At 41.5% G+C, this 13777-nt stretch overlaps 1 protein-coding gene across 2 annotated transcripts in view; it reads left to right on the top strand.

Annotated features, from left to right (window-relative positions):
* Positions 1 to 12982, top strand: part of prkd1 (protein kinase D1) — a 70121-nt gene extending 57139 nt beyond the window's left edge. For both annotated transcript variants that reach the window (XM_025901120.1, XM_025901119.1), the window contains exons 21-22: positions 5578 to 5793; positions 11350 to 12982. In XM_025901120.1, coding sequence (XP_025756905.1) covers positions 5578 to 5793; positions 11350 to 11409 — 276 coding nt within the window. In that variant the 3' untranslated portion in view covers positions 11410 to 12982. The remainder of the gene's footprint in view (positions 1 to 5577; positions 5794 to 11349) is intronic.
* Positions 12983 to 13777: the final 795 nt, after the last annotated feature.

Raw genomic sequence — 13777 nt, 5'->3', positions numbered from 1 at the left:
ACCCGCTAGCCACCCGTCGTGCGTTGACTCTCCTCCGGGACCCACCCGCCCGAGGGAAGTACGCCGCCCTTAAGGAGCTGCTTCTTCGGCGCTATGCCCTCTCCGACGCAGAGCGAGCCGAGAAGCTCCTCTCCCTCTCAGGCCTGGGTGGCGGTACGGCTCTCGAACTGATGGAGCGCATGCTGTCCTTTCTCGGTCCGGACGACGGGGGATTCCTGTTCGCCCACATCTTCCTCCGACAGCTGCCGGTGGCCGTGAGAGCCGGCCTCGCCAACTCTCCGCTTCTGGGCACGAAGGATTATCGCTCCCTGGCTGAGGACGCGGATCGTATTCTCTTGGCTACCCGCGCTTTCCACGATCACGACCTAGTTCCAGCCTCGCCGGCGGCGCCTTCTACTTCCCCGCTGACCTGCCCCGACGTGTCCGCTCCTTCGCTGGCGGCAAAGGTCGCGGCACAGCGACACCGCGGACGGGACCTCTGTTTCTACCATCAGCGTTTTGGCCCCAGAGCGCGCCGCTGCTTGCTGCCTTGTGCTTTTCCGACCCTGGGACACGGGCCCCGACACCGCGCTGTAGCGGCCGCGACCGCTGGCGACAAAGAGAAACTGCTCTTCATAGAAGACTCGAGCTCCGGGAGACGTTTCCTGGTCGACTCCGGCTCCCAGAAGAGCGTCCTTTCCCCGTCCGGCGCCGACAGTTTAGCAGCGGGCTGCGGACCGCAGCTTATTGCGGCTAATGGCTCTCCCATCGCAACGTTCGGGGAAAGGTTCGTGACTGTTTGTTTTCATGGTCGGGATTTCCAATGGACCTTTGTTGTTGCCGCTAGCTCTGTACCTATTTTGGGCGCTGATTTTCCTCGTGCCCACGGACTGCTGGTCGATGTCGCTAACAGACGCTTAATCGACGCCCAGTCTTTTTCTTCAGTACCCTGTTTCACTCGCACCATCGAGCCCCTGAATCGGACTAATTTGGTGACTTCTGGGAATGTTTTTCAGCGTTTGCTCTCTGAGTTCCCTTCACTGACTGTTCCTAATTTCTCAAACACGGCAACGAAGCACGGGGTTGAACATTATATTCCGACAGTCGGTCCCCCGGTGTTCGCATGCGCGCGCCGCCTCGACCCCGCGAAACTCTCCGTCGCTCGGGAAGAGTTTGCCGCTATGGAGCGCCTCGGCATTGTGCAGCGCTCGAATAGTGCCTGGGCCTCTCCGCTACACATGGTGCCCAAGTCCGACGGTCGGTGGCGGCCGTGTGGGGATTTTCGCCGTTTGAATAATGTCACGGAGAACGACCGTTACCCCATTCCCCACATACAGGATTTTTCCGCCCACCTCGCCGGCACCTCGATTTTTTCTAAAATTGACTTGGTGCGGGGGTATCACCAGGTTCCCGTGCGCGCCGAAGACGTCCCAAAAACTGCCGTTATTACCCCTTTCTGCCTGTTTGAATTTTTGCGCATGCCATTCGGCCTGAAAGGCGCCGCCCAGACTTTTCAGCGGTTGATGGACTCTGTCTTGCGCGGGCTGCCTTTCGTCTTCGTGTACCTTGACGATATATTGGTGGCCAGCTGTTCTGAGAGTCAGCACGCGTCACATTTGCGTCAGGTTTTACAGCGCTTGGCGGCACACGGCCTGATCGTCAACCCCTCCAAGTGCCAGTTCGGCTTGCTGGTTCTGGATTTCTTGGGCCACCGCATTTCCGCTGACGGTGTGGTTCCGTTGCCGGACAAGGTCCGGGCCGTTTTGGCTTTTCCGCGTCCCGCGTCCGTTAAAGCGCTGCAGGAGTTCTTGGGGATGGTCAATTTCTACAACCGCTTTCTCCCCAGAGCTGCGCACCTGCTGCAGCCTCTCTATGCTGCTTTGAAGGGTAAAACTGCTAAGGACCCGATTGATTGGCTCCCTGAACGCGTCCAGGCATTTTCTGAGGCCAAGGCCGCGCTGGCAAACGCCGCCCTGCTGGCCCACCCGTTTCCGTCGGCGGAGATTGCGTTGACCACCGACGCGTCGGACGTGGCGGTGGGCGCAGTGTTGGAGCAGCGGGTCTCCGGTGTCTGGCAACCGCTTGCCTTTTTCAGTCGCACCCTTAGGGACAGTGAGCGCAAATATAGCGTTTTTGACAGGGAGTTGCTGGCCCTGCACCTCGCGACCCGGCATTTTCGTTTTTTTCTGGAGGGTCGGAGTTTCACCGCGTACGTCGATCATAAACCCTTGACATTCGCGATGTCCAAGGTCTCTGACCCGTGGAGCAGGCGCCAGCAGTGCCAGCTGGCAGCCATTTCCGAGTTCACAACTGACATTCAGCACGTGGCTGGTAAGTCCAACTGCGTGGCTGACTGTCTATCCCGCGCGCTGGTTTCTCCCGTTTATGTTGGCATGGACTTTGGCGCTCATAGGCCTCCACTGCGTCCACTATATTACGGCCCCTTTAGGGTTATTCAACCGGGCCGGAAGCATTTCCTTTTGGACTTTGGGGGTCGTCAGGAGACTGTTTCTATTGACAGACTTAAGCCATGTGCTGCAGGATGATCAGTTGGTGCCGGCTCAGGCCCCCCGCCGTCCACTGGACTGGACAACCCTGCTTCTTCCTCTGGGAGCACCCCCCACCTGGCGGGGCCCGAGCTATCTCCAGCTTCTCCTGGCCGCCCATGCCAGCCTGGTCCTCAGGCTCGTTTCCCCTCAGCCAGCTCTCCACCTCCCCGGTTCAGCCGTTCTAGACGTTTGATTAAAGCAAGGGTTCTGGACTAGGGGATGACCCTACTGGGTGTTCGGGGGGGGCATGTGTGGTGGACCACTGGAGGGCTCCACTCACACCCAGTTCTCAGGAAGTGTTGTTGCTATGTTTTGGAGGGAAAAGTGTTCAGTTGTGTGGTGATGAGGAATAAACGAGGAGTGTTAATCGAGAGCTCTCGTGTCGTCTGTGTTTACCTCCACAGTATTCAGAATACAGTTACTTTGTTGAAATAAAGGGATTACACGGCGGTCTTTTCCTGTTTCATATGTTAGGTTATGCCCTCCCTATTTTTGGTAATTCCACGCCGGTGGAAACCCAAACAAAACACGCATTAAGAGGCTCTAATGCCTGTGACTCAATCTCGCGGCCCATGTCACCTCTACTTGCGGCCCGCATAATGACGTGAAGAAATATTTTTTTAAATTATTTAATATGATGGCAATAGGCTGAGTGTTACAGCCATAGCCCTAAAGAATGTAGCCTCGTGGGCAGTGTAGCCCAGTTGGAAGTAAGCTATTAAGACTCGACTGTACAGTGTGTTCGTGTTTTCCTCCGAAACAATAAGTTCCGTTGGAGCAGCCTTTCAATGCCTCTCTCTGTCTCTCGCTAGCAAAGTTGACCCAGACAACAAAGTAAAGCTAGTTTTCGGCTATGAGCCCAACACGAAACCCGACGTATTAGCCAGAGATCCCTTTACTATGGTTCGGAGCCGCGGACCTGTTTTATATACTTGCGGAATAGTTTGCTATATGAGATCGCTGCAAAAAGTGCAGCCTTACCTAATGTCCACCGTGGCTCAGGGGATTGGGAAGCTCATCTGTAACCGGAAGGTTGCCGTTTGATCCCCCTGCTCTCCCTGTCCTGGTCGTTGTGTCCTTGGGTAAGACACTTTACCCTACCGCCTACAGCCATAGCACATTCATGTAGTTGTAAAAAGCTTGATAATATATTAAGTAATCCAAAGTATTCAGAATAATACTTTGGATTACTTTACTCATTGAGTAACGTAATGGAATACGTTGCAAAATACATTTTGGGGCATGTATTCTGTAATCTGTAGTGGAATACATTTTAAAAGTAACCTTCCCAACACTGACAGCTTGTGACTATAGATGAGGGTAAATGGTAAATGGCCTGTATTTGTATAGCGCTTTACTTAGTCCCCATGGACCCCAAAGCGCTTTACACTACATTCAGTCATCCACCCATTCACACACCAGTGATGGCAAGCTACATTGTAGCCACAGCTGCCCTGGGGTGCACTGACAGAGGCGAGGATGTAGGGATGTAGATCGACCGGTAAATTGAGAGCTTCGCTTTTACACTCAGCTCTCTCTTCACCACGACAAACCGAATATCACTATTAATTTTTAGTAATGCTGTTTCAGTGCAGTGATTTTGTTGAAAAAAATATTAGAATTTATCAAATATATTGATATTAAATATATTATTACCATCAGCCATGCACCCAGATGATAGAAGCCAAGTAATAACAAGATGAGAGGTAAAACATCATTAAGACAATTGTGAGGAATAAAATCCATTAAGTGTGCATATGAGAAAATATATCCAGCAGATCCGTCATTGAAATTGAAGAAACATTAGAAAATGGGATAGGCTGACACACTTGCACAGAGTGACAGGTTCCAGGCTTGAACTGTGATCTGATTCCACTGATTTTGCCAGGAAAACAATTAAGAAATTTTCCACAATCATCAGATGACGTGGCAGGAAAACTGCACAGACCAGGCGTAAAAAGTCTGTTGATAGTGCTAAAGAGGAAGCTTGCATTGCGCTTACTAGTGTTAGTCAAACCAAAGAAGTATGATGTTCTTGCATCTTTTACAAGTTGAGTGAATGTGGTTAGTAGGTCCTTTATTTGCTGGTAGTGCACATGGAAGGTTGTATTTCATTTTCGTTCTGCAGTCTGTTCTGTGATGATGAATATAACACTAGAACTTTGTCAAAAAAATATACAGTTGTGGTCAGACGGTAAATCTGACATGCAGAGCGAGTTTAAGGGTAAGACAAGAGCAAAAACAAGATTCAGGATGTGTCCAACATTATGAGTTGAACCATTAACCATAATGAACCTAATGAAACAATTTTGCAGTATTAAGAAATCTAGTGGCATGCAAAGAGATTTATAAACTCATTAAGGATTTCAGTAGGGAATTGAGGAGGTCACTAGATAACATCCATTCATTCTCTTCCAATTATCCAATTCAGGATCACAGGACCCTGAACAGGTTGCCAGGCTGTTGCAGGGCTAACACAGAGAAACAGACAACTTTTCACATGCAAATCCAAATACACTACAGGTATTTTAGAACAACCAGTTAACCTAACCTTACTAACTGCTTATGGACTGTTGGAGGAAGCTGAAGTACCTGGAGAAAATTTGGGCAACCATTAGGAGAACATAGAAGCTCTATAGAGAAAGTCCCTGATTAGAGGGTGGGTTTGAACCAAAGCCCTTCGTGCTGTAAGGCAACAGCACAAACCACTGTCCCAACAGAAAGTACGCTTGCTTTGTACACTTATAAATGATAGTGTTTTGAATGACACCAACCAGAAGTAAATGGAACACAATTATCTATATATTATGTCTTTTCACCACAACCTTCAACAAGTTTTCAGACAAAAGCAGACCATGAGAAAATATCACCAGCCACCCGTTATCTGATTTCAAAAATATTTGCTATTTACATTTTTTGTAAGAATTCAGAACAGTTCTTCATTGAAATCTAAAACAAACACTGGTGTGAATGTACTAGCTCTACAAAAGACAAGATAATGGTGTTATTAAATTAATAAGGCTTTGTGTGTGTTCATTTTCTCCACCAGGACTACCAGATGTGGCTGGATCTAAGAAACCTTGAGTCTCGGATAAACGAGCGCTATATCACCCATGAGAGCGATGACCTGCGATGGCATCATCACGCCCAGCTCAGCGGCCTAGACTACCCCATGCACCTAACCAACAGCCCCTGTGGTGAAGTTGGACAGGGGATGGAGCGTTACAAGGAAAAGGAGGAAGAACTGGAGACCCTCAGTGAGAGGGTGAGTGAACTATGAGGCAGTAAGAAGACTTATTTTCCAAACAACATAAGAAACAATGACTATCACAAAAAAAAAGCACAAAATGAAAACTTACAAAAAATGAAATCCTTATTTTACTCCGTAAATCATAACGAATCTTATTCTAATTGATCTAATTAACAAGTACTTGTTTCGTATTTGCAAGATAAGACTCTTAGAACTGGTTACATCTGTAATGCAAGAGTCACTGCATAATTAGGAGTTAACAATTTTGTATTTAATTAGAAGGTCCTTGTGTTATTTATCCCATAGTTTTCAATAGGGTTGTAAAGCTCAAACAATTTATTACCTTTACAAGGTACAGAACTTTCAAATATATTTGAGATTATTGTTGGATGTAAGGATCTTGTAATTATTTTTATGTAATTACCAGAGTTTTATGTTTCCTAATTTCAAAGAATTATTCTCACAATTTACAAATGCAACATTTGCTTATTTTAAATCTCTTAGATAAATAACTGCCTTGATAAACTCACCCTATCCCAGAATACCAAAACAAGAATCCTATGTTAAGGCAATATTGATTTTTGATTAAGAGATGTTAATTTTTCAAATGACTTCTTAATTTTGACTTTAAAAAAGTTAACGTCATACAAGATAGTATAATTACGAAATATACAGTAGGGTCATATATGATCCATTGTTGTAATTACTGGATCACTATTTAATGCGAAAACTTTTCCCTTAGTTATCTTTATCCTTATTAAATGTAGTAAAATAAATTTAAAACAACATAATCATTCCATCCTTACTTTGTAACTATGAAACAAGAATGTCATTTCTCCATGAAGAGCTACAAATTACAGTACTGGACAAAAATCTTGGGACATCTCTCATTTCTTTATGTTTTGCTTGGAAAATGGCAGATCGGTACAGGGATTTATAGAGCAGAATTCTGTTCCCATTATAAACAGAATGGGAACAGAATATAAGGCAAAAACACCTATACCCACACTGCTTCAGTAATGTTGAGGTCTGGGTTGTGGCTAGGCCAATTCATGGCAGGTGGTGCCCTTTCTACCAAAGTATGCTTTAGTATACTGACAATGTGTTTAGGATCATTTTCATCCTGAATGATGAGGCCACTGGCAAATGTAATGCATGATGTGTCAAAATCTGATGCAACCATATTTCCATAAATTTTGGTAAGATCCCGAAAGCCACAGGATGCACAACAGCCCAAAATCAGCTTGTTTTACAGATGACCTCTCTCTTGACTACGATTTGAACCAAAACATTCAAATTGGGATTTTGCTTCCCACTGTTGCCAAGTGCTTTCTCATAGGGGGTCATCTGAATGACTGATCTTTTCCTATTTCTTAATGACATTACTTTCATATACTGTTCATCTGCTGTAGATAGTTTTTAGGTCTGCCACTTCTTCTTTTGTACTCCAAATGTCCTGTTTCCTCCGACTTCTTAAGGGAACACTGTACACTATGCCAAGATTTGCCAAGTTTTCTGTCAATTTTTCTTTCCGAATTGCCTCGTTGGTGCAAAAGTACTGTTTTATGCCTGCAAACCTGTGCGATCTTTGCCATTTTCATAGAACAAACTAATGAAATGGGGAAAATGACAACAAAGTGCTAAGGATAAAGTGTAAAATTGGTTCTATGCTAAGTTGTGTTTAATGTGTAGCTACAACACCGGTTCATCTGTTACGGTCTGAGCCTTTTCTATGATTCGTGGGTCATTGTTAAATGGCTCATCAAACAAAAGAATATTCTTCTGAAAATGATCTGGACTGGACTGAAAATGAGTGAACAAGCAGCCATTGTCCAAAGAAAAACTTTGAAAGGCCTTCAGAAATCCTGGAGAAATACAAAAGACCAATTACACTCAAGTTTGGGTCCTTGGAAGCAATATATAAAGAAATGAGGGGTGGCTCAGGAAATTTGCACAATAGTGTATATGAGAAATTCAGAGGTATACTTATAAAATAAAAAGGTGAATCTGAATTGTTAAGAATCACTACATTTTTTACACCGTAAATCACTGAAAATGACACATCAGAAAAAGTGGCGATGATAAACTAATTTTTAATTTACACTGTAAAAACATGAAACTTGCTATTTAGGGCTTGTCACATATTCACGAGTTTCCTGCAGCTTGTACAAGATTTTGCAGATGTGGAAATAAGCCATGGCTTCCTTCAAAACAAATCCAAAGCAAAACACAGAGCTCATTCACTATCAAAACTTACTAAGTGTTTACACTCATATCGTCAGATTAAAGTAAAGCAGTATTCACTTTGGATCTTGTGTAGATTAAATACTTAGAATTGTTTAAAAATGTATATACATTATTCATTATTAAAAAAAAGTTCTAAACTTGATTTAAAAAAATGGAAACAGCATTTTTCTTCAACCTTGACAAAAGTCTTTTCTTTTGCTCGTTACGTAAAATTATTTAAGGTAACGCGTGTCTTCTGTTTGATAAAAACAAAGTAGAAGGACAGTTGATCTTCACAACTGAAACATAATTCCGAATTTTCCTTCGTAGCAATGAAAAGTCACGAGTTCGGGTTTCATTCCAAAAAGAGATATCCAAGGTACTGTCATTAAGTCATTTACAGATAAAGTGACCGCTCAGTGAAAAGTAATTTACTATGATTTTAGACGTTTTTACTTTCCCCATGTTTTCTGAAAATGGATATGTAGCATTTTGGAATGAAAATCCTCAGTTGCTAAAAACACACTGCCAGTGACATACCAAAAAACAACAAGATAAATGTTTTAATGTGTCAGTATCTTTGTTCCTCTTTTTTTTTTAACAGTTAAGCCACAAATATCTAATTCAAATGGGAATATATGATTACTTTGATACATTTGCATTGCTGTGGTTTTCTTTCTTTTCCTATAAGATGAGATACAGGATGATGTGTCTGGTTTAGTTTGACAGGAAGTTCAGTTGAATGCTATGTTTTACCTTCTGTAACCAGTATAAATGTTAGTGTCTCAGCACAATCTAGGACCCAAATACATGCTCTTTTGATTTTGTATGGGACAACATCAAGGCCATGTTTTCACCATAGGCTTTTCAGGAAATGCTCCATCTTTAGCTCAACATTTAGTTAACCTTCTGAATGTTTTTGAAACATTCATGTAACATAACACACAAGCTAGTTTTCATCTCCCTGTTTATGGTCTTGACTGTGCACCTCTGCCTTGCTTACTATTAAACATATGAAAATAAAATAATCTTTAAAATTTTGGAATTTGAATGAAGCTTTAATCAGCAGGTTTCATGTCTTCTTTCTATACAGTTGAGAGACTGGAGCTGATGCATCCCTGGTAATATGCTGTATGTTAATACTTAGTGAATACCAATTTATACAAAAATGCTTGTATGTAGAACTGTTTTCAAGCCTGAGGATTAAAGGCTTATACCATCTTTTGGACAAAACACAAGCCAATCCCCGTGTTAAGATTCCATCTCTGTTCTAAATTACTAGCAGAGGATAAGACATGTGGGGAACATACTTTGGATCAGGTGCCTAAGATATTGTGTATCTTCCAGAGGCCAAGGTTTTCCACCACAGGACAAGATTTTGTTGACAGTGTGTCAGAGATCCTGTTCATACAACGACCTTTTTGAAGTACCAGTGTGTTGTACTTATCATTCAAAATGTCTGTCAACGGACCCTCCACAGTCATTATAGCAGTTTTGTAACCAGTTTCCTTAACTCGGGCACCCAGCTTGACCTCAATCCTCGTATCTCCTCTCCTAGCCACCTCCAATTCCCATTTCAGTTCTTCCTAGTAGAAAGCCAAGCCAAAGAAATCAAAAAGCAACCTTTGTGCACTAGCATAAATGTTTCCTTCTACTTTTTGAAGCATTTCTTCAGATCCATTATGATCCTTATCATCTTCATCAGTGCATGTCGCTCTGGGTCATCTGGCAATAACTTATTTAGTTGAAACAGCAGAATGTCATCCAGCCAAAACATCTGGATATTTGTTAGGTGACAATACTGCTGTTCTCTTGATCCCGTACTAAATAAATACTGATTAAAATTAGGACAAGTTTGCATTTATCCAGCTTATTAATATTCACACCAGCAAGTAAAGAAAATTACCTTAACTTGTTGTTTTTACATCGACCACTCTTCCTGGGTTTAAATACTCAATCTTGCCATTCAGTCACTTCGAAAAGGTATTTCCGTACTCACATATTCGATGAGGGACCAGTCGCTTGTGATAAGCTCAGTCTGGAAGGATTTCTTCTCACTGATCGTGTTACATGTTGGACATCTTTCAGCTTTCAGCCTTCAGGAGAGAGCAACTGTGGTACATGGGTACTATCGTTACTACCACCTGTTTACAGAACAAGCCCTTTGTGTACAAGGTTAATGGTTTGTGCCACTTTACTGAAATAACTGGTAGCAGTATCTATTGTTATTGTAGTGTAGAGGTTAGTAGCAACCATCGTTATCGCTGTATCTCAGAATATGTCCCTTGAATAAGTATTTACTTTTCTGAGACACTACCTTCAAATGAACATACATTGATAAAATAACTACCTCTTCTCAATTGATTAGCAATTAATTTTGGGACTTTAATGAATGAGTAAAATAATCAAATCAAGAAAAGTTATTAATTTATCGGACTCACGAAATACACTAAATGACTGATTTGAAACTGGTTAATAATTAAATTTAAAATAACATTTAAAGTTATATCTGAATAGTCAGTAACAATCAGGGATTTGAAAATTGTGTATACCAACTGCTGGCAATATTTCCTCCTATACAACATTAATTACACCAGGATATGTATTAATGAGAATTTATTTCCAAGTATATGTGTGTTTGGGGGAGACAGACAGAGTGTTTGTTGACCCTGCAGTTCTGTAAGGCGGTTGAACATGTGGTCAAAGTCAAATAAAAGGTGTGATCCTGCTAACATGTGTTGCTGTTGTTGCCCATGGTAAAATTAGCTGCTGTGGCTAACTTGAACCTTTTTTTTAACTGGGTTATGGTGGATACCAGCTAACCTTCTGCAGGACATGCATCACTGCAGTCAGAAGACTGTTTGCAGAGCATATGATAGAGAGGTTGTAGGAGTTAAGCACAGCTCTCAGGTCCACACATACACCCTTGGCAATTTTTTCCATAATTGATAATTAATTTTGACAATTCCTTTTTTTAAGCTTGGTGTTGTTTTGCTTTGTTTTGTTTTGATGTTTTTTTTGTTTTTCTCCTCAGCAGAAAAAAATGGTGGCCAGCAATTACTGCATGTTGATTTTAGAAGGTTATAGTTTATTGGCCTGAGTTCTGCCCAGACAATAAATAATAGTTTAGGAGATGGCTCCTACCAGGCTCTGCAAGACACTTGTCTACTGATAAGCAAGGCAAAGTTGAACACCGGTTATTTTAACCTGTCCCATACAGAAACAAAGGAGAACAGTATGCACTGGGGGTTTTTTTATATCATGATACTGCCATTGATCTTAAACATAAGGGCTGTTTCTCTCAAGACTTCATGGCATCATCTTCTTTGTGCCTCTTTGTCACAGATCAAACTTCTGTACACTCCAAAATTGGCATTCCAGCTTCAACTGGAATTGAAATGTTGAGTGTCTTGTACGTTTCTCTGTAAAGGTTTGAGTTATAAAGCATTCAATTAAGTATTTTTTTTATAACGTGCTTAAACCATTGTACATGTTTTATTGTGAAGAATCTGTAGATGACTGCAAACAGAAGTAGAACTCTAGATTATGTACACCTTTTAACTAAGCGAAAGTTTGATACAGAAAGCAAAGACTGTTAAACCTGATAATTTTCTTACAGGTATTAAGCCTTTCTCAGAAATTAGATAGATTTGTACTTGTGTCTCTGGGAATTTCAGAAGTTTAACTTAGTTAAAAAAATAAAACTGTTAGTTTTCATGTTACAGAATCCAAAAGTCTTTTATTGCTAGTGTTTTACAGTGCTTGAACAAATTAAAGAAAACTTAAATCAGTGATCACATGGATCTTAATTACTGATTACTATCAGTAAGTAATTCTTACAGATATACACTGTAATTTGTTGAGAACAAAGTAACAGTTGTCATAGGAAACCAAAATCATCAACGCATTTAGGGCTGGATATAAAATAACACCAAAAATCCAACTGATCCAACTTGCCTTGTAATATGGCTTAATAGTGTTGTAGTAGATGTGCCATTTCACACACTTAAGACTATGCTGGGAGACACAGAAATACTTGTATGTGCTGCAGGTACGGTCTCATGGTACCAGCAGTGACAAGGACACTAGAAAAAAGCAAAACAGGAGACAAATCAGTCAGGAGGGATAAGATGATGCGAATGGTGTGCGGCCGCCATCTGCAATACAATTCCCCTTTTGGGGGTCGTCTTGTTGTTGGCTCTCCAGAGCACCTGTTAACACTTTCATTTGCACCAAATCAGGTGAAACCAGTTTATGCTTCCTAATTGGACAGACTGATATATCTGTAGTTAAAATGAATTTGAATGAATGAAGAAATATTACCACATATATGGCTTGAAAAAAATAACACAAATTCATGTTTTTACACTGTACTATTTTTTGGGGATTTTAAAAAATGTATATGATGTGAGAATTCATTGTTTTGTTTTTTTCAACCATTCCACAAAGATATGCTAACTGTTTGCTCCTGAGTTCTGCTAAGCTAAGTTAGTCATTGCCATCCTTCAGCTTTGTATTACAGACAGAAATAAGATCCCTAGCCATCATTATCTAACTCAGTGAGAACAAACACAAGTATATACTTTACCTGACTTTACATAAACTGTCTACTTTTAGTACAATCTACTTAACTAGCTTATTTCTATTTTATGAACAATCACTGAAGGTTTTGATATTCACCAGCAGTGGATATTGGATGAAATGTAGTTATTTTAAAATATAATGAAGAACTATTGCCTGGCCTGTTGGTCAGAAAACATGAAATGTATTAGTAGAAGAAGAATGAGGTCTAAACGTTTTCTCTGAATGTGTTTCGCTTTGAGCTGTTGAAGTGTCTGTCAATGTGCAGAACGTTCAGCTGTTTCCTGATGCTGTATGGCTTCATCCCTTTGCTGTCTGCGCTCTGAACAGCCTGCCTGAAGTGCTCACAAAGCATTTGCTATCTACAGAAACTTTAAAGATGTATTTTTTCGGACCATGTTCAAATAAAGATATTTTAAAATCTTCTTGATAGTGTGTTGAGTTTTTTTTTTTTTTCACTCAAATCCAAATATATTCTGCTTCAGATAGCCAACTAACATTTCTACAAGTCAATCACTGGATGAGATTTTTATGACCAGTACATAAGGATGGTAAATGCCATAATCTATGAGTTTGTACAAATGAAAATTTAAGGTAAAATACAAAGACAATTGGATTTTATGTGTATATTAGGTTGCAATCAGTTTCTAGGATTATCTAAATCTTATATTTCATCATCATTAGTGGTTTCTACTACATTGTCCAATGAACCCAAGGTCCGGCACATGGTAGCAGGATCTCAGTTCCAAGCTGTAAAAGCATAAACTGAGAGTTACAACCAAGTGGTTAGGATACTGTATGAGAACATCTTTGCCACATATGAGTTAGAAGTCCCCAGTTCTTGATGGGAGATACAGCCAAATATGGCTGAGAACAACAGGGCTATGGCCCTGAGGGATTTACCAACCAACCAGACATAGTGGTTGTCATCAAGCAGAAAACCACAGTTTTGGGAGATGTGATGTTCCCAGAAGACTTACATAGCTCAGGAGGTAGAGCAGGTCATCTACTGCTGCTGCAGATGCAGATGGATCATTCATACTCTGATGCATCCATCAGAGTATAAATGGTAAGCAGTTAAAAGCATAGAAGTTAATGCTTGTGTGAATGTGGCATGTTGTATAGACCGCTGCTGCTAGGTTTAAGGAAGTGATTCATCGACTGTTTAATCACAGTGGAGGGCAGCTACTTA

This window comes from Oreochromis niloticus, linkage group LG19, assembly GCF_001858045.2.
Source record: "Oreochromis niloticus isolate F11D_XX linkage group LG19, O_niloticus_UMD_NMBU, whole genome shotgun sequence".
Taxonomy (NCBI): domain Eukaryota; kingdom Metazoa; phylum Chordata; class Actinopteri; order Cichliformes; family Cichlidae; genus Oreochromis; species Oreochromis niloticus.
Note: the sequence above shows the minus strand (reverse complement) of the source record. Positions and strands in the feature narration are given on the sequence as shown.